At 44.7% G+C, this 27,363-nt stretch overlaps 1 protein-coding gene across 2 annotated transcripts in view; it reads left to right on the top strand.

Moving 5' to 3' along the window:
* LOC121466002 (glutathione S-transferase A2-like) overlaps window positions 1-24,188 on the top strand; it is a 105,520-nt gene extending 81,332 nt beyond the window's left edge. Inside the window, exons 1-7 of one of the 2 annotated variants that reach the window (XM_041679423.1) lie at window positions 1,765-1,815; window positions 12,480-12,585; window positions 17,039-17,090; window positions 17,882-18,014; window positions 20,838-20,979; window positions 22,840-22,971; window positions 23,955-24,188. In XM_041679423.1, coding sequence (XP_041535357.1) covers window positions 12,499-12,585; window positions 17,039-17,090; window positions 17,882-18,014; window positions 20,838-20,979; window positions 22,840-22,971; window positions 23,955-24,077 — 669 coding nt within the window. In that variant the 5' untranslated portion in view covers window positions 1,765-1,815; window positions 12,480-12,498 and the 3' untranslated portion in view covers window positions 24,078-24,188. Of the gene's footprint in view, window positions 1-1,764; window positions 1,816-12,479; window positions 12,586-17,038; window positions 17,091-17,881; window positions 18,015-20,837; window positions 20,980-22,839; window positions 22,972-23,954 lie in introns of those variants that run through there. The other variant, XM_041679424.1, reaches the window with a different exon arrangement.
* Window positions 24,189-27,363: the final 3,175 nt, after the last annotated feature.

Genomic DNA, 27,363 nt, shown 5'->3' with positions numbered 1-27,363 from the left:
GTGCACATGCGCATCACCCTGGAGGGCAGCACTGCTGCTTTGCCAGCTGTTTGTAGAGCGGTGGAGTGGATTCTACAGCTGAGGAGAAATTAGCAGTGCACACCAGGATACAAAGGGACCAGCCCTGGACACTGGAGCATGTGCAGACTCAGGCAGTGACACGCATCTCTGAAGCCACGGAGGTCAGCATGCAATGATTAATAGCCCAAGATCTATGAACCAATGATTATAACTAAAATCCCAAGTGCACTTGTGGGTCTGTGAGTGAAGTCAGTGACAGATGTCCTTGTTTGTGGATAAGAGCTCTGAGTGTGAACTTGGCAGGAAGTAACTGTAATTCTCACTGTCTTGTAATGCCATTGCTAATGGTGACATGACAGCTTCCCCACAGCAGGAACTGCAGGGATGCACAGATGCCGAGTCTCAGAGCATGCTGGGACAGTGTGTTGATAGTCATCCAGGTGATGTTAAGGGTGAATTGTGAAATTCCTTTCTGCCCTTCAGCTCCAGATTAAAACAGGACAAAGGTTAAGACAGATATCATGGTATTACCAATACACGGGATACAGAGTAAACTGTTCTTCAGCCTAGCCTTGAATTTAAGACCATTTGTAAATTTTGTAATTTAGGAATTACTTAACAAGGTATCTCCTAAACTCAGTAGTTTAAAGTCAGATTTTATTATTCTAGCTGAGGGCTCTGACTCACTTAAGGAAGGACATAGTATATAAGATCTTATGAAGCTCTTCCGGTAGCAGGCGCTTTGGGAACCTCCGATTACCGTCCAGCCATGGCCAAGTGCAAGTACCACACCACACACAACCAGTCCCGGAAATGGCACAGAAACGGCATCAAGAAACCCCGGTCACAAAGATACAAATCTCTCAAGGGGGTTGACCCTAAGTTCCTGAGGAACATGCGCTTTGCCAAGAAGCACAACAAGAAAGGCCCGAAGAAGATGCAGGCAAAGAATGCAAAGGCCATGAGCGCACGTGCGGAGGCCATCAAGGCCCTGGTGAAGCCCCAGGTGGTGAAGCCCAAGGTGCCAAAGGGCCCCAGCCGCAAACTCACCTGTCTGGCTTTAATTGCTCACCCCAAGCTTGGGAAGCGGATTAGAAGCTACATGGCCAGGGGTGGTAGGCTCCAAAAAACAAAGACCAAGGTTCAAGCCAAGGCAGAGGCCTCAGCTGCAGCTCAGGCTCCCAAAGGTGCCAAGGCCCCTGTGAAGGCCCCATAAAAAAGGTCTCGAAGTCTGCCAGTGTGAAGACAAATGGACTGGTGTGAACACCTACACAGTATTTGCAGATGTTCAGGACCTTATGCTGTTTTTACAAATAAACTTGAGGCAAATTCTGTAAAAAAAAAAAAAAAAAAAAAAAATCTTATGAAGTTTTTTACTTATTCCTTTCTCCCTACCCCTCCACCTGATGTGTGTGTGTGTGTGTGTGTGTGTGTGTGTGTGTGTGTGTGTGTGTGTAAGAGAAAGAGAGAGAGAGAGAGAGATGCTGAGTTTCTATAGAGTTGTTTATAGAAAGCCTGTGTAAGGTTATATATAGGACTGTAGGGACTAAATTGAAGAACTCTAGATTTTCAGGAACAGGTGGGGCCTCATAGCTCCCTCACTCTGACTTGTCACATTTCTAGTCTATCATGAAACTCTGGAATCATGAACTCTGTGGGAGTCAATGGGAGTGGCTGCTCCCTATTGGTCCCCACCCCCTTGGTGAGAATGGTCACCTTATTAAAGTAGCTCCCACACTCATCTGGAGGAGGAGCTGGGGAGCTGAGCAGAGCAGAAGTCTGGACTCTCACTAGGTCAGTTCTCTCTCTTATAATCTGTGAAACAAGTTCCATGTCTGCATCAGTGGAAAACAGCTTTTTCAATGTTCTCTTTAGCATGCATTAATTGTACAAAAGAGGTGGTTCTATAATGTAATTTCTACTCATGTAATTGTAATACAGTTTTATTATATTCACTGCTCAGTACCATTGATTCTAGCTGTGTTTGAATCTGGTTCATATTGTTATGCCCAGATCACAGGGTCACCCTAATAATACTATGGAGTCTGTACTTGTAAGCCAAAGCAAAGAGTTGTTATTCAAGCTTGAGCTTCGACCCTGCATCCACCTGACATAGCAGTGAGATTGGCGAGTGATGTGTCAAATTGGGTTAGGATTTTTATCACAGCAGAGGTTGAGGTGTCTTGGTGAATGGGAACTGGTGTGTGCTGGACTAAGGGACATCTGGTGATCCTATCTACAAAGATGGCAATGTCAGGTATCCTAGTCTTTGGAACACTAGGTATTTTCCCCTTGACTGTCCCATTCCTGGGCGGTGCCCGAGTAGTCTCAGTTTGTGGTCTTTTCTGGAACCAGGTTTGCCTTAGGGTAACTTGAAACTCAGGCCTGCTCTTTGACTGACTAATCTCTATTGAGCCTATTATGACTGGCCCATACATGTTGGGCACCAAAAAGCTCCCCGAACTAAAGTATTGGCCAATCTTCCTCATCCTCTCTGCAAAACCAGCTTGCTGCCAAAACAGCTTGCTGCACAGACACCTGTGATACAGTTCTCAGAATGACCTGACCACAAGGTGCCAAGACACGGCCTAACCACGTAGATGTTTCAAGAGATATATTGCTTCCTCCCTGGCCTAGGGCGCGATAGTTTCCGCTCCCCTCTAACCCTACCCCTCCCAACCAAAACCACTCTATAAGAATAAACCCCTGCCTGCAATAAATGGAACCTAGACGCATCTCAGACTGACTCTGTCATTCTTTATACGCGCTTGGTTCTCTTTCTCTTTCCCCCCATTCCTATCCAGGTGATCCCGAACTCGAGGCCCACGAATTACGTGGCCTGCTGGTCAGGTCACATACATACCCCTCTTCACAAGTACAGACGACAGGACCCAATCACTGGTCCTGCTTGTCTAGGGGTTCAAGGGAATGGTATTGGGACCTAAGAACTATTAGCTAACAGATTTTTCTATGGCAGTGACCATCCTTGGCTACCAGGCCTTATAGCTCTGATCTTTGAGTACAACAAAATTAATCCTGAATGATCTCTTTGGTTCTGCATAAAGAACCAAAGTGTCTTATCTAATTGCAGAAACATTTTAGTTAATAAATCCATTCATTAACAACTCTGGGCCTATTTTCCTGCTATGGCAATGGACATTATAGGTAGCCATTTTGTTCCCCAAGCCAGGGAGTATCCCTTAACTAAGCATTTCAACCTATTTTGGATGGGGAGCACAGAATGACTTGTTCTTTTCTATAACTAGTTCTTCAAGCTGATATTGGGGCATTGTTATCAGGGCCCAAGAAGGCTGAAAGGCTGGTCAAAGGCAAGGAGGAACTTCAGGCAGTGGGGCACTCATCAGGAGCAGCGGGTTGGCTGACTGCACTGAAAACACAGGGAGCATTCACATGGGCTGGACTGGTCCACATCAGCTTCCAGCACGTCCAGGGCTCACAGTCATTTGGAACAGGTTGTCGTCAGCAGCCAATGCTTAAATGTGTCTGTCAACCAAGTGGAAACCTGTTGAGACAAGTTTAAATGAGGAACAGAAGTTAAAATTATGAACTTAAAGGTAAATATTCAGGCCCATAGTCCTAGTAAGTGGGAAAGGGAGGAGTCTCCAGACCAGGAGAGGGAAAAATATCATCTTCAGCACTAGACACGTGGGGAAACCTTGGGCTGTATTTATCTGGAGTTCTTTAGACCTGTGGGAAGTGAATCCAAGTTTTATGACTTCCCAGATTCTCTGAAGCTTACATGAGTTTGTTTTTGTTTACAAAAAGAGACATAAAAGTTTTAGATATATTACTGAGAACTATATATAGTAGAGAAAGCAGGTATCTATAAAACAGCAGGAGTAGACTCATACCATCAAGTCCTAGCAAAAACTACAGATTTGGGTTAAAAGCATGTACATTTTCCTCTGTCCAGAGAGCCAGATATGGGTTGCAGTGAGATGCCCTTAGCCAAGGGAGAAGTACCTTAAAGTCTTATTAACTTATCAGAACTTTATTAATGTTAAGCTCTGAACTTGTGTACCGTAGCAGGGGAAGAAATTTAAAACACTTTTTATATCTTAACATATTTATTTATATCTTATTTATAAAACTTAAATCGTTTTGAGACCCTTCAAATTTATAAGCTTTCATATCTTTAGATCTGAAAACATTTTGAGACCCTCAAAACTTGTATAGATTTTATTCTTTTATTCCCTTTCTTTGTTCACCAGAGACACAGGCCGTTACTACTGAGAGCAGTCATTTCTAATCACGTTCTAATCATATTCCTATAGTGGAAAGTTACATCTGAAACCTGTTTATCTTTTATTATGAAGCCTGTCAAACTATTATAAAGCCCTTTTCTTATGAAGCAAGACAAACCTATCTACCTTTTCTCAACAGGAGACCTAGTAGCTCTAGGAAAAGCAACTCTTGATTTTTAACATATGAAATGAGCTAACAAGCTGGCTGCAGCCTAGGGGAAGAACCTGGCTGCCTGCTGCTAATCTGACAGCCATAGCTAGTCCTGTGGTTAATACTCTCAGAGATCCAAGAAGGTTAAATTATACCTGAGTGTAGACCAAGCAGCTTCTGAATCTATTAAAAATGACAGAGACCAGCCCATACCCAGTGAGCCATACCCAGATCTCCATAGTGCTGGAGGCAGAAGTATCAGAACAGTATCAGTCTTAGACAGGCCCATAAGGTAGGAGTCTTTTCTGTGGAGGAACATGGGTAAGACCTATCTTATTTTGTCTAGGCAAAGGGAGTACAATTAATTCTCCAATGTCCTTCTGCTTGTCCACAACCTGGCCTGGGTCCTGGTGGCAGTTGTTTTACTGGGGCATCTTGCCCAGTGGTCAGCATTGCCAAATCCAGGTGGAGTAATCGTGGTAATCTTCTTTGGAGACCTTGAGTCACTGATAGGATCTGGGAGTCTCTGTATGATATCATAAGCTTTTAAATCAACATTTTAAATGCCATATGTTGTAGATCTCTGAAGTAGTTTTGAGGACTGTCCAGGTATATCTGAATAGACAAACTTTGCTTCAAGTTACTTGTTTTAAGCTTAACTTTGAACATATACAGGGAACGAAGTAAGGCTTGGTGTGGGAAGTCTTTCTGTATATGTGTTGCCGTTATTGTTTAATGAATAAAGAAGCTGCCTGTGATAGGGCAAAATAGAGTTAGGCAAGGAAAACTAAACTGAATGCTGGGAGAAAGAAGGTGGAGTCAAAGAGAAGCCCACAGAAGACAGATGCCTCCGATGTAGCCCACAGAAACTTTGTAGGTCTGAGAGGCTGGGAATGAATGAACAGTCTTCTCCAACAAAGGTTTATCCCTATAATTAATTTTGTCATGACTTAACATGATTATAATTAAAGAATTTGATCATTTATAAGGATGACTGACTGTGTAGTTGTGTTCCCTAACATTCTACATTAAGTTAGCAACTTTTCTAAAACTTTGGCTTCATATCCCATTCCTGTCAGGTTTAGCCCTGAAAAATAATGATCGTGAATCGGATCTCTTTCAATATTAAAATAAAATTTTTAAATTACTCAGTTTATCCAAAAAGCTTGAGCATAGCAAAGTTAGCAAAGACAAGGAGGCTAGACATCCATTCTAAGGCCTAAGTAGACCTTGAGTAAGGAGAGATATTCTCTAACCCATTAGTTTTTAACTTTTCCAATGTTTTGAACTTCTAATACAGCTCCCCAGGCTGTGCCCCATTACACAATTTTTCCCATTGCTCTATGAGAACTGCAGTCTTGTCATTTTAGGAATCCTAATGTAAACATGTGACACTCAGGCAATCATTTCACACCCCTGTTAAAAGGTTGCTTAACCCCCAGAGCGTCAGGCTCACTGGGCTGAGAAGCTGCCTCGAGCCCTTTGCCAGACTGCTTAGGTCATTGTCTTACTGCATCATAAGGAATTAACACCCCAGTTTCTCCTTTGTGAGGCTTATGGCTGTAGCCCTAACTTTTAGCTCTAAGTCCAAATATTAACAAAATAAAACATTTTATAAACTTAAAAATATATTGTAGCCTTATAAATTTAAGTACTTTAAAAACTGTCCTGAAAAAGATTTAAAATCTCTCAAATTGAGTCCGCGGACACTGATGGACCAGGACTGAACCAGTGACCTGACTCAGAGTCAGCAATATCCACGTGTAACCGGAGTAGGACAGAACCAGCTACCTAGGACAGAGAGGGAACAAGCTCCACCAGGAGCAGAAGTCAGGAGGAAACCCAGTCCCAGAAGCCAACCCAGTCCCAGGACCCTGGCTGATGACAATTAAGTCTGTGACCAGATCCACAGTTAGTGATCGCCACCAAAACAGGTACAGGGGAGTAACCACTGAGGATCTGTATGTGAATCTGGAATGTTCAAGGGAGTAGACCTAAGCCAGGACCCAGATGAGTCTGGGCGTGAGTCTAAGACCTCCCAGGAACTAGGACTGAGCCAGGACCTCTGCCAGTGAACGTGGGACCTCCAAGAGAATAGGCAGGAACCAGACATCTCGGCAGGGCCAGGCATGAGTCTGGGTCCTCAGAGGGTGTAGGCCTGATCCAGGACCTCTGAGGGTCCAAGCATTTGGCTGGTGCATCAAAGGGAATATGCAGGAAGCTGGAACCTCTGCAGGTCCAAGCGTGAGTCTGGAACCTCTGAGGGAGTAAGCAGGTCCTCTGTGATTCTGGGTGCACCCGAGCTTGGGACCTCCAAGGCAGTAGACCAGGGCCAGAAATGTTTCCAGGTCCAACTCCAACCCAGGGACTCTGCAGGAAGGGTTCCAGAACAGGATTTACAGAAACAGGGCAAAGCCGGCAACCTAGGCCAAAGTAGGCCAAAAAAGAATTTAACAAAATACAACATCCCTCATGATAAAGGTCTTGGAGAGAGCAGGGATACAAGGAACATGCCTAAACATAATTAAGGCAATATACAGCAAGCCAACAGCCAACATCAAATTAAATGGAGAGAAACTCCCAGCGATCCCACTGAAATCAGGAACAAGACAAGGTTGTCCACTCTCTCCATATCTATTCAATATAGTTCTTGAGGTCCTAGCTAGAGCAATAAGACAACAAAAGGTGATCAAGAGGATACAAATTGGAAAAGAAGAAGCCAAACTCTCACTGTTTGCTGATGATATGATAGTTTACATAACCGATCCCAAAAATTCTACCAAGGAACTTCTACAACTCATAAACACTTTCAGCAATGAATCAGGATACAATATTAACTCAAAAAAAAAAATCAGTAGCCCTCCTGTACACAGATGATAAAAGGGCTGGGGAAGACAACAGAGAATCAACACCCTTCACAATAGCCACAAATAACATAAAATATCTCAGAGTAACTCTAACCAAATGACTGGAAGACATGTATGATAAGAACTTTAAATCTTTGAAGAAAGAAATGGAAGAAGACACCAGAAAGTGGAAAGATCTCCAATGCTCTTGAGTAGACAGAATTAACAAAAAATAAATGGCAAGGCCCGGCGGTGGTGGCGCACACCTTTAATCCCAGCACTCGGGAGGCAGAGGCAGGCAGATCTCTGGGAGTTCGAGGCCAGCCTGGTCTACAAGAGCTAGTTCCGGGACGGGCACCAAAGTTACAGAGAAACCCTGTCTCGAAAAACCAAAAAATAAAAAAATAAAATAAAATAAAATAAATGGCAAGCTTACCAAAAGCAATCTACAGATTCAACGCAATGCCCAGCAAAATTCTTCACAGAACTCAAAAGAACGGTACTCAACTTCATGTGGAAAAGCAAAAACCCAGGATAGACAAAACAATCCTGTACAACAAAAGAACTTCTGGAGGTATCACAATGCCTGACTTCAAACTCTACTACAGAGCTACAGTACTGAAAACAGCCTGGTATTGGCATAAGGACAGACAGGAGGACCAATGGAACCGAATAGAAGACCTGAATATCAATCCACACATCTTCAAACATCTGATTTTTGAAAAAGAAGCAAAAAAAATATCAAATAGAAAAAAGAAAGCATATTTAAGAGGTGATGCTGGCATAACTGAATATCAACATGTAGAAGAATGAAAATAGACCCATATCTATCATCATGCACAAAACTCAAGTCCAAATGGATCAAAGACCTCAACATAAAGCCAGCCACACTGAACCTCATAGAAGAGAGAGTGGGAAGTACACTTGAACACATTGGCACAGGAGACTACTTCCTAAATATAACCCCAGTAGCACAGACACTGAGAGAAATAATTAATAAATGGGACCTCCTAAAACTAAAAAGCTTCTGTAAAGCAAAGGACATAGTTAACAAAACAAAATGACAGCCTACAAAATGGGAAAAGATCTTCACTAACCGCACATCGGACAGAGGTCTGATCTCCAAAATATACAAAGAACTCAAGAAATTGGTCACCAAAAGAACACACAATCCAATAAAAAATATGGAGTACAGACCTAAACAGAGAACTCTTAACAGAGGAATCTAAAATGGCTGAAAGACACTTAAGGAAATGTTCCACATCCTTAGTCATCAGAGAAATGCAAATCAAAACAACTCTGAGATTCCATATTATACCTGTAAAAATGGCCAAGATCAAAAACATTGATGACAGTTTATGCTGGAGAGGTTGTGGGGGAAAGGGAACACTTCTGCATTGCTGGTGAAAATGCAAGCTGGTACAACCCCTTTGAATGGCGATTCCTCAGAAAACTAGGAAACAACATTCCTCAAGACCCAGCAATACCATTTTGTTGCATATATCCAAAGGATGCTCAATCATGCCACAAGAACATGTGCTCAGCTATGTTCATAGCAGCTTTGTCTGTCATAGCTAGAACCTGAAAACAACCTAAATGCTTCTCGATCGAAGAATGGATACGGAAAATGTGGTACATTTGCACAATGGAGTACTACAGCAGAAAAAACTAATGATATCTTAAATTTTCCAGGAAAATGGATAGAGCTAGAAAACATTATTTTGAGTGAGGTAAACCAGACACAGAAAGACACTTATCACATGTACTCATTCATAGGTGGTTTTTAAACATAAAGCAAAAAAAAAAAAAAAAAAAACCAGCCTACAAACCACAATCCCAGAGAATTTAGACAACAATGCGGACACTAAGAGAGACTTACATAGATCCAATCTACGTGGGAAATAGAGAGTAGAAAAAGACAAGATCTCCTGGAGGGTTGAAGGAGGGAGGAGAAAGGCAGGGAGGGGAGCAGAGAAAAATGTGGAGCTCAATACAAATCAATAAAAAAAAACTTTCAAATGTCTTCCTGCTATACCAAAACATAAAGTACCCTCTTTTACTCTAGGAGGGAGAAACACGGCATAATCTGTATAAGGCAAAATCAAGTTCCAATAGTGTAAGCAATTTAAAGTTCAACATCTAGGATTCATTTATAATCTTTTTTGTTGTTGTTTTGTGTTTGAGAGGTTTAGCTCATCTGTTTGGCCCCACCCTCAGCAGTGTATACATAGCCTGGCTTCTGGCTCTCAGCCTGCTCCATTTCACTGTGGCTGCTGCTTCTGGTGACTATCACCTGGCACTGGCATTTCTAAAACTGTTTAGGTCACCATAGCAACTGGACTCTCTTTGGAACTCTAGCCCTCCCGTACATTCACAAACCTCAGCTGTTCCCTATGGTCCCTTTTCGTTTTGAAAACCATTATCACCTGGGTGACTCTTAAATTACCAAGTTGCCAGACCAAGGTACATTCCTGTGTATAAAAGCACTGATAGAAGCACAGACTTAACGTCTTATTAAACAAACATTGTTTTTAAATCTTATCTTATATAAATCTTGTTTTTAGGGTAGGACATGAATTATCATATAAAACTCTACCCCAATCCAAAATATCTTGGAGACCTGTTGTTGCCTCCTTGGTACGCCCACTCCACGGGGTCACCTTTAATCAAGACGGCAGTGAAATCCTATGACATCGTCTTCTTTAACCCTAGCAAAGGTGCCTCCAGCCATGTGGCTGAGTAAAAGTGATGCCAACCCAAAATGGAATCATGCCGTGTGGTTCCTTTAAAATTACCCTTGTGTAGATTTTTTAACTATCAGTTTTCAGTGTTACTAGTTTTAACTTTTTACGTAACCATATTTTTAACCTTAGCTAACAAAATAAATTTGTAAATCTCAAGGTACAGAATGTTCATATAAGCCAAGTCCAATTTTCTGGCTGATTGCTGTGTTTTCTTCTCCCTGTCACTGTGCAAGGGGTTCAGGCTGACACAGGGACACAGAGGAAACATGCTTGGGTCTAGCGAAAGAAGAGCCATAATCCAACGCTAGAGCCAGCTTTTTATTTTTTTAAAGTCTTAGTAACAATTCCGTTTTCTCCCAATATTTATTTGTTTGTTATATAGTGTTCTGCCTGCATATATGCCTGTATTCCAGCAGAGGGCACCAGATCCATTCCAGATGGTTGTGAGTCATGCGGTTGCTGGGAATTGAACTTGGGAGCTCTGGAAGAGCAGTCAGTTGTCTTAACCGCTGAGCCATCTCTCCAGCCCCTAGAGCCAGCTTTTTAATAAAGAACAGCATAAAACAGGCTTAACGTTATCGACACCAAAAAGACATCTGGACTCCTGCCAACCCCAGAGATAAATTCTGAGCCCTGACCATAAATGGAGCCACATCAGTGCTGGGTGGTAACTGGCTGCTGTCGGCAGCAGAAACAGCAAAAATTGCCCAACCATTCTTGTTCAGCTCCATGCTTGCAGCGAAACTTACAAACACACCAGAAAACAGACAAAAGTTCCCAACAAAACAAGCGCACACAACTTTTCAGGAAATAGACGAAACAGGTTCACAAGTCCTTTATCATTATAGGATCAGGGTTACTCTGCTTACGTCCTCAAAGCAAAGGCCTATAACCAGCTTGAGTCTGGATTGGTGCAGTGTTCATTGTTGGTCACTGCTGAGTGAGAAGTTAAGACATAGAGACCTTCCGGGGTGCAGAGACCTTCCGGGGTGCATGCCTTTAATCCCAGCACAGGGGAGTCAAAGGCAGGCAGATTTATTAATTCAAGGCTAATCTGATCTACTAAGAGTATTCCAGGACAGCTATGGTTGTTACACAGAGAAATCCTGTCTCAACCCACATTGGAGCACCTGACTGAAATCTCAAGGTCCAAATCAGGAGCAGAAGGAGAGAGAGCACGAGCAAGGAACTCAGGACCGCGAGGGATGCACCCACACACTGAGACAATGGGGATGTTCTATCAGGAACTCACCAAGGCCAGCTGGACTGGGTCTGAAAAAGCCTGGGATAAAACCAGACTCGCTGAACATAGCGGACAATGAGGACTACTGAGAACTCAAGAACAATGGCAATGGGTTTTTGATCCTACTGCACGTACTGGCTTTGTGGGAGCGTAGGCAGTTTGGATGCTCACCTTACTAGACCTGGATGGAGGTGGGTGGTCCTTGGACTTCCCACAGGGCAGGGAACCCTGATTGCTCTTTGGGCTGATGAGGGAGGGAGACTTGACTGGGGGAGGGGGAGGGAAATGGGAGGCGGTGGCGAGGAGGAGGCAAAAATCTTTAATAAATAAATAAATAAAATTTAAAATAAATAAAAGAAAGGAAAATCTGTGAAAAGTCCCTAGATATGAACCAATCAGGACTGAACCCATCACCCCAAACCTTGCTAATGTAACTTGTCTGGGTTTTGCCTTTAAAAAGGGCTCTCTAGAAAGGTGGGGTACCTCCTCTCGCTGCTGTGTTGATGAGGTCCCTGCCAGCATGAACACATGCATGATAATAAACCTTGCTTTTGCATTTCAAAAAAAAAAAAGAAAGAAAGAAAGAAATCCTGTCTCAATAAAACTGAAAGAGAGAGAGAAAAAGAGAGGTGACCTTCTTGGGTCCCCTGGAAGTCATCCATGAAGAAGGCAGACTACCCTTCCCTAGTGCTGTATTACTGACCATATTCCAGAGTGTTGTGCCCAGATTACGACCCCCAGAGAGAGACCACCAGAGAGGCTCAGACTGTAATAAGCAAGGTTTCATAAGCATAATACAAATATGTTTGGAACTCATCTCCATCCCTGTTACAACAAGGTAGAGAGGAGTTGTATCTCCTCTGTGGGGTAAGCTTTTAAAGGCATAACTACAAAGAGAATCTTTGAAGATGCTTTGGCACGGGTACAAGGACTTTTGCTCCCTCCCATTCTGTTAAGCTTGCTTGTTTTTAGAGCAAGGCCACTGTTCTTGAGTTAGGCCATCTTTATCAGCCTGTACCAAGTGGCCGGCTGGGCTGAGCTAAGTGACCTTGTGCTTGCAATCTCCTGGGTGGGAGAGGGGAAGGCCACTATCTTCCTAGGAAAACATTCTGCTAGAAAATTTCTTCTTGCCCCTTTGAGAATAAGGGGTGAGGGTCTCACACAGAGCGCAGTCTCCCAGGATTGATCTCTTTGCTTTTCCATTCACAGTGAAACCACAGCTGCAGCCATGGCTGGGAAGCCCGTGCTTCACTACTTCAATGGCCGGGGCAGGATGGAGTGCATCAGGTGGCTCCTGGCTGCAGCAGGGGTGGAGGTAGGTTGTGCATTGCTCTTCTGGAATGGGACCTAAGATAAGTCTAAACACTTCTCTAACCTGAGAGGCTCCACACCACGCAAATGGTACATGGTTTCTTGTTAATAGTGATCTTCATGTATTAAGGAGACGGACTGATTCGAGCAAATAAAAATTTGACCACACTATCAAAGAACACATTCACATTAAAGGACATTTTGACGGAAAAAAATCAAATACTTACTTGGTTGATTAACTATTTGAGTTAAATCCAGTTACATAATGAGACCTACAGAAATACAAACTCAAGTATTGATTATTAAATAATTCTAATTATTTATTGCAGATTATGGTATGATGTTGTGGTTATAGCTATGACCCTGTTCTTTTTAAAAGAGTATTTAAGATTCACAAAACTGTTTGTGATGGGGACATGTGACACCTCAAGTCCAACATTAAGGTCACAGTCACAGAAAAGATGGGCACAGAGATGAACCTGGTGGACATTAGCAGGGGTTATTGGAGCTGGTGATTGACGGGTGGAAGATCTTTGCATCTTGTGTGCAGTTTTACAGAGTGGAACCAGAGTGGAACCAGAAATTTCCATGATAAGAATGGTTTCAAGGGGACAGGAGACTGAAGTGATGGCTCAGTGGTCAAAACCCCATGGTGTCCTTGCAGAGCGCCCACACAGGCTGCTCACAACTGCCCGTTGCTCTAGCCTCAGAGGGTGCCCACGACTCTGGCCTGCTCTCCTACAAAAATAAAAACTACATAAAGGGGTAAATTATACAAGAGATGTTCAATAGGGTTAAGTTAAAGATAAACGAGCAAATGGGAGCCCTGACACAGAAGACAGAAGCACACCGCCTGCCACAGTCCAGCACTCTTAGTAATCAGTTTGTAGTGACTTCAGATGCCAGGTGCAGAGCTGGTTGGAGGGCATAGGTAGGATGTAAAGCAGAGGTGCCATCTTCAGGTGGCCCCACATCTGTGAGCTTTCAGAAGTGAGAGAGTGGTCCAAGTGAGTGTGGAAGCAACATTCTGAGCTTAAATACTTTCTTTCCACCTCTAGGGAAGAAAATTCTGGTAGATGTTAGTGCTGCCCTCTAGAGGTGTCACTGGGAAAAACACTTCCCAGCTCACTCCAGGGGAGCTCAGCTGTCGCTATTTCCTGAGAGGAAGTCCTGGAAGCTGCCTGAGATCTTGTCCTCCTCAGACAGGAGCAGAATGGGAAGGTTAAAAGATGAAGTGGTGTCCTGTGAAGGCGGCTTTGGTGTCCTCCCTCGGTGTCATGGCAACGTGTTTCCCTCAGCTGTGGAATCCACCTCCATTCCTAAAGGAACAGGACTTCAGCTGATCCTTTCTGAATGAAGGAGGGCATTACAACTGAGAAACGCTAGTGCCAGCCCAGGAGGATTGTTTAAATACATAAATAGCTGGGTGCCTGTGTGTGTATGCCAGCTTTGTGGCTCAGGGCATGTTCTAAGACACTGGACTGTTGATTTAACTCAGGAGGAGGGGGTGGTTCACAAGCCTTCCTCTTCCGTGTCCTTAGTGACTGAGAAGGCAGTGGGCAGAGGCCACTAGAGACCCTGGCTCGGACCTTCCAGCTCAGTGTGCCCACAGGCTGCCACTGACATCACCCCCCTCACACCCACCAAGCCCATCACAGTTCAGCCACCCTCTGTGATGACTGTCACCACTCCCTGCACCTCTCTGAGTGCTGTGCACGTTGTTAACGTCATTTCATTGTCTGTCAGTCCAATCTGCGGGGTTATGGGATCGTCAGCATACTACTAATCAAATTAGAAACCAATTTTCAAACTTTCATAACTAAAAAGTCCCTTTAAACTATGAAAGTAAAAAAGTCCTTTCAAAGGCCCTCGAGGGTTGGCAGGTTGACTCAGTAGATAAAGGCAAAGTGGAATGCCCTGATTTTGGATTTAGAAACCCATGTAAAAACCCAGATTTGTATGTCTTTTCATATGTCACAGCTTTGTCCTGGTGTGTGCGTGCGCGCGCGCGCAGGCCTTCACACGGAAACATTGATATACACAAAAATAAAGGGAGCTTAGATGAGGAGCCAGAAATACGGGTCCGCATTTTAAAGTGCTTACTGATTTTGCAGAAGAACCAGATTTGGTTTCCAGCACCTACATATGGAGACTCAGAACTGCCTGTAACTAGGCTGCAGGGGACTTTGCTGCCCCTGTCCTCTGTGGATTCTGCACTAATTTTCACACACACACACACACACACACACACACACACAGCAGTAATTAAAGATAACAAAAATAAAGAACTTGGATCTTGCTTGACCAGCAAGCACCCACATCCAAGTCCCTGTGCCCCTGCTGTAGCCCATGTCCCACCTGCCCCTCAGTGAAGCCTGTCAGCGCCAGAACCTGCAGCTCTGTTTTGGAGGTGACATCAGATAAGATGGATTCACCAACTTATTTTAGAATTGGTTGTAGATATTGTTCCCTAAGCTGCAGAAAATGTTTCTGTTTTGTGTGGGGGAGGAAAAGGCACCTGATTCACAGCTGGGAAATCTCTCAGTTTTAAAGGATCTCCTTTCATTACATTATTAAGAAATTTATGACTCAGCACTGAGGCTTCTCAGATAAGAATGGGACAGATGTAGCAAGTATTTATTTGAAAATTTTGAAGATGAAAAATTTCATTCTTAGCATGATCGAGAGGGAGTGTTGAGCATGGCAAATCCAAGTGTCAATACGACTGGGTTTTCAGTTCTTGATCACGACAGCTGTAAACTTTCCTTTTGGTGGGAAACATGGCATTTGATAACTAAAGGACTGTGTGAGGTGAGGACGCTTGAAAATGCAGAGGGCAAGGGAGTAAACCTGCCAGCTGTGTTATTGTAGGGTTGGAGAACTGAGAGAGGGGAGACGGGGCAAGTCCCAAAGACGGTGACAGACATCCAGATTTCACTAACCATGTATATATAAATTGAATTTAAAGTTTTATTTTATGTGCGTGTGATTTTGTCTGGCTGGATTGTGATGCATCATGTGTGTGCAGTGCCCAAGGAGGACAGGAGAGGGCATTGGATCTGGAACTGGAGGTGCAGACACTTGCAAGACATCAAATGTAGGTGCTGGAATCAAGCTTATGTCCTCTGGAAGAGCACTCAGTGCTCTTAGCCCCTGAACCATTTTCTCCAGCTCCCAGATATAAAATTGAAAGATATAGATAAGGAGGGGAGCAATGACCTGAGAGGTTGAGAGCACTGGCTCTTCATCCAGAGTACCCGAGTTCTAGTCCCAGCACCCACATGGTGGCCCCCAACCATTCACAACTCCAGTCCCAGGGAATCCACTGTCTCCTGGCATCTGGGCCACCAGGCATGTGTGTGGTGCACAGATATAGGTAGGCAGAGACTGCTTATTCGTTTCCCAGCAAACACCAGTGCACACAAAATATGTAATAATTTTTAAAATTTTTGATAAAATTTTATTAATAGCGAAAGACTTAAAAACATTGGAAATACATTTTCAAGTCTCGGAACTGAGAGACGACTATTAAAATAATCAAAGGTTATAAAGGTATGTGAACACTCAGGGGCTGTTATTGAGAAAGGCGAAATGCTCAGAACACAGTCTGTAACCTGAAGCTCGAGCTACAAGCACTCAATCTTGGTGCTTTTAAAGAGATGTCAAATTGGCAGGGAACAATTGACAGCTGTTTAGAGAATCTGAAATGGGGCCAATAAATGCAAAAGCACAATATTCAAAGATCAAGGATGGCAAAGATGAAAAGAATGTGATTAAATACGGGCTGAAAGAGCCATCCAGACAAAACTGCTTTAAGTAAATCCAAAGACAAGGGCACAGACAAATAAAGAAAAGAAATTGAATATAAAAATCATTCTTTAATAAGGACTTAATTTCCTTAATTAATACTCACCAATTACCTAAAGGACAAAGTAAGAGTTAGTCTGATCCTATCTTTTTTGTGTTTCCATGATGTGTTATGAACCCATTGCTTACAGTTGAGAAGTCTCGAAATTGGCATTTTCTTAATAAAGTATCATGAATATAATAAATATATCTTGAAAATAAAAAATGTAGATACCCACAGGCCCATGCCATTTGCCATGATGGAGACACAGAAAGTTCTATTCTGTTCTCAATGAAGTTAAAACACTTTCCTAAAACCCAAAGCCTCAACAGTCAATTTCGCAGTGCGAGGCTGCCAGTGAGAACACTCCCCTCTTAGGTTCTAAGAATGGGGTCAGGGTGGAGGAGCTGAGTAGCTTTGTTGTGATCAACACCCTATTGTTGACGGATCTAGTCTGAATTCCAAGTGGCCATGAACAGTCTCCTTTGTGTCTATTGCAAGTTTTAATTTCTGCAAATGTTCTATCAGACACAGACTGCTCAAGCTCAAAGATCTCCAATGATACAGAGCGGGCTAACGAGAATGCCTTTACTTTTTTTTTTTCCTTCAGTTTGAAGAGAAGTTTTTAGAATCTCCAGAAGACTTGGAGAAGTTAATAAAAGGTAACACTAAGTATCTGTAAGTCCTCAGTAAGGTGCCGAGTAGGAGGTTTACCAGAAGGTGATGTTGGTGAGCAGAGGGTGGGAAAAGTCAGGAATGGCAGAGGGATGTGATGGAGGTGGGGGAGCTTCTTGAGTGCTCTAAAAATGGAGACAGTGATAAGGGTGGGAAAGTTGGTTTCTCCAAAAGTTTGCCTAGCGGGTTGTTACTGTTTTCTACGATTCCTACCCCAGAGTGAGCGATCTCAGTGAGGACGACTCACTTACCTCGTCAGTATCACACACACTGTCCCACAGCCACACAGACACATCAGCATCAATTACATCATGGACAGAAAACAGCCGTGATGATTTTTTTAACTACCGAGGAGTTACTATCAACCACAAAGAAAGGCTGGAGAGCTCATGGTAGCTCCCTACAGAGGACCCTGCCACACACCTTAATGTTATGAAAATGATTAGATTGTCAAACACCCTAGTTTTCTTTGCATGGTATCTCTCTGCTGTCCCTCCCCCTCTTCCACGTGCCTCCAGGGACATGAATTGAACATAAAAGCATGCATTAGAGATATAGTATGTGTCTGGATAGGAAATAAAGATGGATTCGAGAAGCCAAAAGAAGATGCGTGAGACAGAGAGAAAACAGATGCTAAAGTAAATAGGGTTCAACTTGAAAGACTGAGAGCCAATCATTTATCTTTCCTTTACATGATCAGACACTTCAATACAACTTTTCTGCTCCTGAGAAGTGAGACTTGGACACCTCACAGACCTATTCCTTTCTTCTTTCACAGACGGGAGTTTGATGTTTCAGCAAGTGCCCATGGTGGAGATTGATGGGATGAAGCTGGTACAGACCAGAGCCATTCTCAACTACATTGCCACCAAATACAACCTCTATGGGAAGGACGCGAAGGAGAGAGCCCTGTATGGTATATTTCCTGTTATTACTCCAAGGGGAAATGAAGGAAATTTGGGTCTCTCCATGAATGAGCAGGAGGGTGGCAGGGTTTATGTCTAGGAGCAGGCTGGTTATACCACTTAGGCCAAGTATGGAAGAGTCCATGAAGGAGAGGGAAGAGCAAATGGGGTGGATGCAGGTGAGTGTGGCTACAGCCAAGGATGATGTTGTCAGCACAGCACAGGGCCAGAGTTGCAAACACGGTGGCCAAGGGTCTGAGCATGGGGGAGTCATGACTCCAGGTCTCAAAGCTTCAGTGCTGGACCTCAGCCAACAGCTTAGGGCAAGGACACAGGACTTGAGGCTGGAGGAGGAGTGGTAGGGAGGAAGGTGAAGGAGCTGCCTCCCAGGTCCCAGGAGTAGGAACAGTGCAGAGCAAGCATCTGAATTCCCAGCCAGTTGTATGGACTGCTCAACAGAATGAGGCTTAGAGAGATCAGTTCCCGAGTGCCAAGATTACCTGAAGCATTTAATTCAGGACTAAAACAGTCAGGCTGACTGTACCACCCATGCTGGGACCCACTGCTGTGACAAAATCCTTGCCTCATAAACCACTGTGTGAGAGTATCACAGCTGCTCAAAGAACTAAATGTGGTGCGGGAAACATGTCCATGGTAAATGGACCTGACTGTAACAATGCTTGTATAGAAATACTTCTAGCAGCATTATTATATTTCCCTATGGTGGAATCAGCCGAGATATTCAATAAGAGATGAGAGAGGAGCACATCGTATGATTTTAGCCATGAACATACATGAGGAAAGCAATACAAAAGCACAGCATGAACATTACATGGTGTAAAGTAAGCAGACACCAGGGCATATGTTCCATGGCTCATTTCTTTTATGAGGGGGAGGGGATTGTGATGGGGGAGTGTCATATATCAATCTGTTGATTTCATTGGTTAAGCAATAAACAAACTGCTTGGCCTCATAGCTTAGAACATAGGTGGGTGGAGTAAACAGAACAGAATGCTGGGAGGAAGAGGAAGTGAGCTCAGAGACTCTCCTCTCAGGGGCAGACGTCTCAGAGAGACGCCACACCCCACTTGCCACGCCCTGCTCCCGGGCAGACAGACGCGATTCATCTCCGACCCAGGATGAACGTAGGCTAGAATCTTCCCGGTAAGACTGGTGCTCACAAATTATTAGAGATGGGTTGATCAGTATATCAGAATTAGCCAGTAAGGGCTAGAGCTAAAGGGCCAAGCAATGTTTAAATGAATACAATTTGTGTGTTGTTATTTCGGGGCATAAGCTAGCAGGCGGCCGGGGTGCTGGGGATGCAGCCTAGCCGCTCCTATTACTACAGGACTGGTGAGACAGGGTTTCTCTGGGTAACAGCTCTGGATGTCCTGGAACTAGCTCTGTAGACCAGGCTGGCCTCGAACTCACAGTCCATTGTTCATTTCATATGAAATGTTCCGTCCTCCCCATGGACAAGAAGGAAGCAGATCAGTCCTCCTGCACTAGCTGCCACAGTGCCAGGCCTTGGGGTGTGGGGGAGACCAACATCTTCTAGAATTGGAGAATGTTATGTTTCCAGGATCCTGCAAGAGTACTTACTAAAACAGAAGAACACATTTTGAGGGTATAATATTGGCAGTGTATGACTGTGTGATGATGAACCTTTATTCCAAAAAGAATCGTAGAAATTACACTTTGGAACAAGGGAATGCATGTGTCCCATGTGTGCTGTGGCTTACATGACTAAAGAAATAGACAAGTCATGACAAATGTCAGCAAGGCCAGAATCCAACTGCAGTGTGATCTGGTTATACAGATGTTCTTCGCAAGAAACAAGTGGAGACTTCTACACTGCCCAAGAATGACTCCGAGCCGTGCGGCAGAATGAGAGATACACAGAGATGCACCTGAAGGCTCAGCCAGGGCTCGGTGTTGAGGGCTTGGGAGGCAGTGTTGTAGTGCATATATAGGAGGAGTAGGATGCTTTTTGTTCTTTTTGCTCTTTTTAGGGGAGCCCTCCACCCAGCCCCCAAAAGAATCACACGAGGCTTATTCTAAGTTATAAATGTCTGATCTTAGCTTGACTTGTTTCTTGCCAGCTTCTCTTAAATTATATCATCCCGTCCTCCTTTTGCCTCTGGGTTTTTCCCATTCTCTTACTCTCTAAAGCTTATTCGTACTCCATGGATTGCTGGGTAGCTGAGTGGCTGGCCCCTGTTGTCCTCCTATTTATGTGGCTACTTCTCTGAACCCCTTCTTCCCAGATTTCTCCTACTATATATTTTTTTTTCTGCCTGCCAGTCTCTCCTTCCTTTCCTCCTGCTTCACTATTGCCATTCAGAGCTCTGTGAGGCCATCAGGTATTCTAGAGAAGCAAAGTATCACAGCTGCACAGAGTTAAACAAATGCCACATAAACAAAAGTAACACACCTTCACATAATATTCCCAATACTGCAATTTTGTAGCTCAGATAATCTCAGCATGGCTCTAGAGATCAAATCATATCAAGGAGCATGCAAACCTGCTGTATCTTATGGGATGCCACCATGTATATCAGGATTGTATCTGTAAATGGGTCAGTGATGCCTTTGGGGCTTGGGTTAGGGCCATGTGCGTGTAAAAAACAATAAAACTATATCTGAACAAACAGGATGTCCTAGAGGAAAGTTAATATGTTAAATATAAAAAAATTATATTCATACCCACTAGATGAAGTAACTTTGCAAACACCTTCCAGAGTAAATTTCTTGGGTTTTTAGATTAAAATGTAAAATAGGGAATTTTTGTGAATCCTTAACCATTTGGATAATTTTGTCTTTCAGGATTGACATGTATACAGAGGGTATTTTAGATCTCACTGAGATGATGCTGCAAGTGATCATATGTCCCCCAGACCAAAGAGAAGCCAAAATCTCCTTGGTAAAAGACAAGACCAAAAACCGGTACTTGTCTGCCTTTGAAAAAGTAAGTAGGCTGTTTGAAGTCTGGGGACACTGAGTTCCCAGGAGAGGAGAAAGACAGAGGTTGGGAAGGACAGGGTGCTGCCTCACTGACCTTCCATGAGCCTCCCTTGCAGCTCCCTGCCCACAGGACGCTGTATAAAAATGGCCTGTGAAGGGGCACTGCATGGTCAGGTCAACCTAGTGGTCCACATTCAACAGGGTTCAGGGCCATAACGAGAACTGATCTGTGGAAGGTTGAGCCACACCAGAGATGGACCTAGATCCTGCAGACACACTGGGCTTCAATTCCAGAGCAAACTGCAGAAAACACAGATGGGAAAATATTCTGTTACATCACATAGGGAGCCCAGAGAGCCACCGGCTGTCAGAAGAAGAGGAGAGAGCTTCAAAGACAGAGGAGAAGAACCTGACCTAGGACAGTGATGTAGGGGAGAGGAGGAGGCTGATGAAGAGATGTAAAGGAACACTGGCCTGCAGGATTTAGGGTCACAGATGGCAGGCTTGGGAGGAGAGCCATGCACATCCACACATGAAGGGGTGTCCGCGTGCACGCAGTGTCTCTCTTAGTCAGGGCTTCTCTTTGGAGGAAGATCGCAAACACATCAGACTGACTTGATCTTCTGTCAAATAAAAGCAAAAAAAAAAGCTGTGATCCTTGAGAATAAGGGATCCTACATGTTCCTCAGAGACCATCATTACTGTTTAGAGACTATGGGACTGGGAGACTGAAGGCAAACTGAAGTCTCACGCAACAGCCAACTCGATCCAGAGCATTAGACTGTTTTCACTCTAAGGGCTAAGAGAAGTCACACGAGTAAACCATGCAGTCAGAAGAGCAAGCCACACGTGATGGTCAAGCCGAAAGTGCCCAAAACATGTTTTCCACAGGGGCATATAAAGAAACAACACTAGCCTGTGGTAACGAGTCGTCTGAGGTGAACTCACTCCTCTCCACTATACTTGGAAGAGCATGAAAGCATAATGCAAGAACAAGTCTACGATGTTTGAAGAAGCTGGAGTCACAGGACTCTTGCCTTGGCGTCTTGGAGTTTTCTCACAAGCACTCGGGAATCTTCCGTGACTCCATTCTCAGACCTTGTTCTGACAGCACCTGACTGTCAGACCTACAGAGCATCACTCTGGGTCTCAATCCATCCCCTGACCATTTGCCCGTCTCGGCCCTGCTCTATGGAACAGTGAGGGTTTAGGAGCCATCGGGTCCTCATGGGGTCCCCTGTAGCCTACGGTCCTGACAATTAAGACTTTTGTCACGGGACACATGAACTAGCCATCATCATGTCTGAGAATCCCGAGTTCCCTGTATACACTGCGCTATGGACTGAAGAACAGCGGAGGCTTACTTTTGCTTTTGAGTCTATGCCTTACTTAGGGTTTTCACTGCTATGAAGACACACTATGGTCACAGCAACTCCTATTAAGAAAACATTTACTTGGGGTGGCTCACAACTTTTCAGAGGTTCAGTCCCTTATCATTGTGACGGGGACCACAGAGGCTTGCAGGCATTTGTCATGTGACTGCATTTGGCTGAGGAAGTCAGCTCACTCAGTGGGTGGTATCCTGAGCATTGGCAACCTCAAAGCCCCCCCCCCCACAGTGACACTTCCTCCAAGAAGACCATACCCACACCAACACTCCCCCTAATAGTGCCAGGCTCTATAAGATTGGAGGGGTCAATTACATTCAAACTACCACAATGTGCGAATTATAATTCTTGTCTCAGTATGCATGAACAATGTACACACTTGTAATGACTCTTTACTAGAAGTTAAACAGAGGCAAAGTGTCAGTGGCCCCAGCCCAACTGTATGTGTTCATAATCTGGCTCATTTAATTTGGCAGGTCTTGAAGAGCCACGGACAAGACTACCTTGTTGGCAACAGGCTGACCAGGGTGGACATTCACCTGCTGGAAGTTCTCCTCTATGTTGAAGAGCTTGACTCCAGCCTTCTGGCCCCTTTCCCTCTGCTGAAGGTGAGACCACCTCAGAGAGGCAGCCGCACATGCATGCCTCTGAGAATATAATGGTGGCCTGTGGGCTGCTGAGGGCCCACACTTCAGCCTCCAAACTGAGCTACTAAACACTGGTTTGAGACATGACTATAATCTTTCTGTGTATAGAGATTTGGAGGTGATACCCCAAGAAGAATATTTTGTCTTTTTTCATGAGAAAAATGCAGAACCCCACAGCTCACTGCCGTTTCTTGCAGGCTGCTTATGGCCTTCATCTTCCATCTCATGTGGCCTGTCTCTCCACCCTCAGTGTGGGAGCAGGTCTCTGTCATGCTGATCCCTTCCGTTGCCATGACCACGCAGCACTGTGCTTCCCACACCACGGACCCACCATACTGTCTTTCCTGCCCCTGGTTACCCCATCCTTATCTCCAGTGTGAAAACTGACTGTGAGTTACTCCTGGTCAAACTTTGATATTTAATGCCCCCATTTCCAACTCAGTTTTCACGTCTTCACTTTTCTTTGGTATCTCTGCTTTCACACCCGAGAGACAGAGTACTCTGTGCTCTGCAAAACACTCTGCACAGGGGCCGGAGGAGAAGACAATTGGATGTCAAAGGAGGTCTCGGGGCTGGAGAGATGGCTCAGTGGTTAAGAGCATTGCCTGCTCTTCCAAAGGTCCTGAGTTCAATTCCCGGCAACCACATGGTGGCTCACAACCATCTGTAAAGAGGTCTGGTGCCCTCTTCTGGCCTGCAGGCATACACACAGACAGAATATTGTATACATAATAAATAAATAGAATAAATATTTAAAAAAAAAAGGAGGTCTTAAGGAAATTATGCTGAGCTATGCTTTCTAGCTCATGGATTTGTCGTTCCTCTCACGTCTTCTCTGGGCCTGTTTCAAGGATGCAGTTGGTCGTGTGCTGAGAAAGGCTCAGATGTTTTACACTGTGCACATGAGAAGTTCTGACTCTCAGGCTGTGTGTTCTGGATTACAGGCCCTGAAGAGCAGAATCAGCAGCCTGCCCAATGTGAAGAAGTTCCTGCAGCCTGGCAGCCAGAGAAAGCCTCCCATAAATGCAAAACAAATCGAAGAGGCCAGGAAGATTTTCAAGTTTTAGTAAAGCTGCATTTAACGAGTCCTTGTATTCCAGTCTCTGGTGTTTATCAAAACTGAGTAGTGGCTGTGGATCCTGGTTATTTTGAAATAATAAATATGGAAGAACACTGTATGTAGTTAGTGTGTTTGAAGTGTGAGCTGGGATTCCTGTGTCATACATAAAGACGAAGGCAAACTAAAGACACTTCAATTAAAAGCAAACTAGTCTGATTAGGCACCCTTTCTCCACTCCCTCTCCCACTCCTGTCATCCAGAAACTCTGCCATCCAGGCTGAGGCCCAGGAGGAAGCTCCAATCTCCTGACAGGCACACTCCTCACAAGCTGACTCTGGATCCTAAGCAGCACTGCCCCCATGCTGCCCCTCATGGTCACTGGAGGTACTGCACCTTTTCTCGTCTTGGTGACTCACAGTAGGTCCCCTCCACCTACTCTCCTTCCAGGAGGCCCAGGCTCAAGCAAGATCTAATTCTTCACCCTCTCCAGCTGATTCTGACCCAGAATCTCACACTTCTCGACCCAGGCAGGCGACTCCTCTAGGCCCTGTCCCACATGGGAGCTGTATTAATGAAATGTCCTGCCTGAGTTAACCTAAGATCCTTGTCTGAGGTGCCTCTACAGCCCAGGCTGAAGCCATAGCCATGAACTCTCTTGGTGTTTGCTTCTGTTCCTTTATTACACCACAACCCTGTGGCCTAAGTCCAGGCATGAGCAGCATCAGTTCATTCTCTTGCTGACTCAGACCTGCGACCCTCACCTGATTCTGCCCCTCAGGCCCAGCCTGGAGCAGCAGCATCTTGACATCTTCACCAGTGTCAAGAGCCCCGACCAGCAGCTCTGTCCTTCAACACTACAACCCTGGGACAATGGCCTTCTCCTCCGGAATTCAGGCTGGTCATATGGCCGAGCAGGCATGAAAGAGACTGGGGGAATGGTCGTCCTAGATATTGTCATTGCTTACAAGACACTGGAGAAAATGTTCACCCAGATCTGACCCCAACCTTTGTCTTTCCTGGGGCTGGGCAGGCAAACAGTAGTTTCCGAACTAGTTACCTCTTGTTATGGGGAACCCTTGGCACCATGGAAACCACACTGTGGCCCCATGATTGTCGGTGCTGTGCAAACTCAGGGTATGGTGGCTGAGTTCTTGAAAGTTAGAGATCTGTTGATGCCACCCAATGGCTTTGCCTGATGACTGAAGGGTGCTCAGTGAGACACAGAGGAAGGCCATAGCAGATGAGAAATACCAAAGACACCTGAAGACAATTTGACCTGGATTTGCAACCTTAACAGAGGGTGTTAGACCTACTCACACATGTAACACCATGAGCCGTGGCAAAGCATCAGTGTTTGAAAATATTATTCCGGTGTGAGCATCATGGGAGGCTCTACGTTCAATTTCCACTACCAAAAATTAAAAACAAAAAAGTAAGAAAGAAAAGGCAGGAGAAATAAAGAAATAGGGAAGATGGAATGGAGAAAGACTGTGTCTCAGGACCTATAGTTCAAGAAGGCTCCATGTTAAAATATCTTTAGTACAGGGTAGAGAGATGACTCTGGAGTTGAAAGTACTTAGGCTCTTGCAGAGGACTGGATATCAATTCCCAGCAGCAGGTCAAAACTGCTTATAACTCCATTTTTGGGGGAAGCATGGGGAAGGGTATCTGATGCCCTCTTCTGGCCTCCCTCGGTACTGCTGCTTGTCGTACACATGCATTTAGCAGTCAAATATTCAAACAGACGCAACAAAAATGAGTGAATCTCTCCTTTTTAAAGACGAGGTTTTTATAGAGCCAGTGGGATGACTTTGTGTGTAAGTCAATTTTCACACAGCGCTGGTTCCATAGAATTCACCTAAAATTGGAATGAGGGAGCCAACGCAAGAGTTGTCCTCTGATCTCCACAGATATGCACATGTGTGCATGCACACAATACACTAGTTTATTAATTGATAACCATATTGAAAGCAAAGTGTTCAGGCAGCAAAGTGGCTGCAGCCACCTCTTTCCTTCCTTACCAGCTGGAGGGTTGAACATGCCTGGGCAGAGCAGAAGCATCGTCCCCTGAGACTCTATCAGACAAGAATTCAGCAGTAGCTCAGGTACAGCAGCTCTAACTCTTGAGCTCCCTTTCCTGGCCTACTTCTTATTTTCCGTTTCTGTCTCAATAACTCTTGTTTACTAAAATAATGGCCCAAGATCACACATGGAAACAGTCGAATCAGGCCTGTACCCAAGGTTCAGCGGCCAGGGTTCTGCACACAGCCTTCCTGATTGCGTCTGGCTTGGAAGAATTCTGATAATACTCAAGTCCCAACAGCCCCGTTCTGCTGTGTCAGAAATCAGAGTCCTCTAATCAGGACTGCAATGTCCCCAGCGTGTGTATCTCAGATTCTCGAGCGCAACACACTTACAGGTGTGGTAAATTATTTGCTTCAATAGGCTTGTTAGTGAGGTGGGCAACACTGAAGAACTTAAAGGGTTAGGTAGATTCCAAAGCTTCAGGATGGATCTGGCTCCCACCACTGACAGACCCCATAGTGCTCTGGCAGGCTGCCAACCATGAGCATGCGTGTTCGGGGACAAAAGAGAAGCCATAGTCCCAGTGAACCTGGAGACACAAGAGAGGAGCAGGATGAAAACAGAAACAGGTAGTGTTGAGTGTGCTGGGTTGAGGGAGGCCGGTCAGGGAAGTATGCACATGTAAGCAAGCCCACTGGCTTCCTCCAGGTGACTGCTGTCTTGGAAACTGTAAAATGCCCACTTAAAAGGATCCTGCATTCTCACCTCTCCTCAGACTTTTGGGCAAAGTGCAGATTCCTTCCCTTCAGAGTTTCAGACCTGGCTTCCTCCTGGGCAATCTAGATTTCTGCCAACAATTAGCTGAATGGCTTTCAGCCCAACAGAACTGAGGTCTGTGTCCAGGGACTCCATTGTAGACCCTGGAAGTTAGGAGTAAGGATGGGACTGCGGGACAGACACTATGTGAGGTAGAGATGGACCTAAATGAAACTATGGAGTCTTTGGGGTTAAGGGACTCCTCAGAGAAGGGGTGGGCTCCATTGACCACAGCCTCACCTGACTTTAGATTTTTGGCACGTGGTATCCCAGGTCAGACAGAGCCCTACATGGCTGGTTAATCGGCAGAAGGTCCCTTGTCGATACCCTTGCTTGGCGCCTTGAATAGTGTTTTCAGGACCACAGATGGCAAGAGAGACTGTAAACCGATAATAACTGAAAGAGAAGCACTGGGCTTTGTGTAGAGCAATGGGAAGGAGAAATTAGAGGCA

Source organism: Microtus oregoni, unplaced genomic scaffold, assembly GCF_018167655.1.
Source record: "Microtus oregoni isolate MIOR12 unplaced genomic scaffold, Mior012 000032F_ref0000030, whole genome shotgun sequence".
NCBI lineage: Eukaryota > Metazoa > Chordata > Mammalia > Rodentia > Cricetidae > Microtus > Microtus oregoni.
The sequence above is the reverse complement of the archived record's forward strand: the minus strand, read 5'-3'. Positions and strand labels throughout refer to the sequence as shown.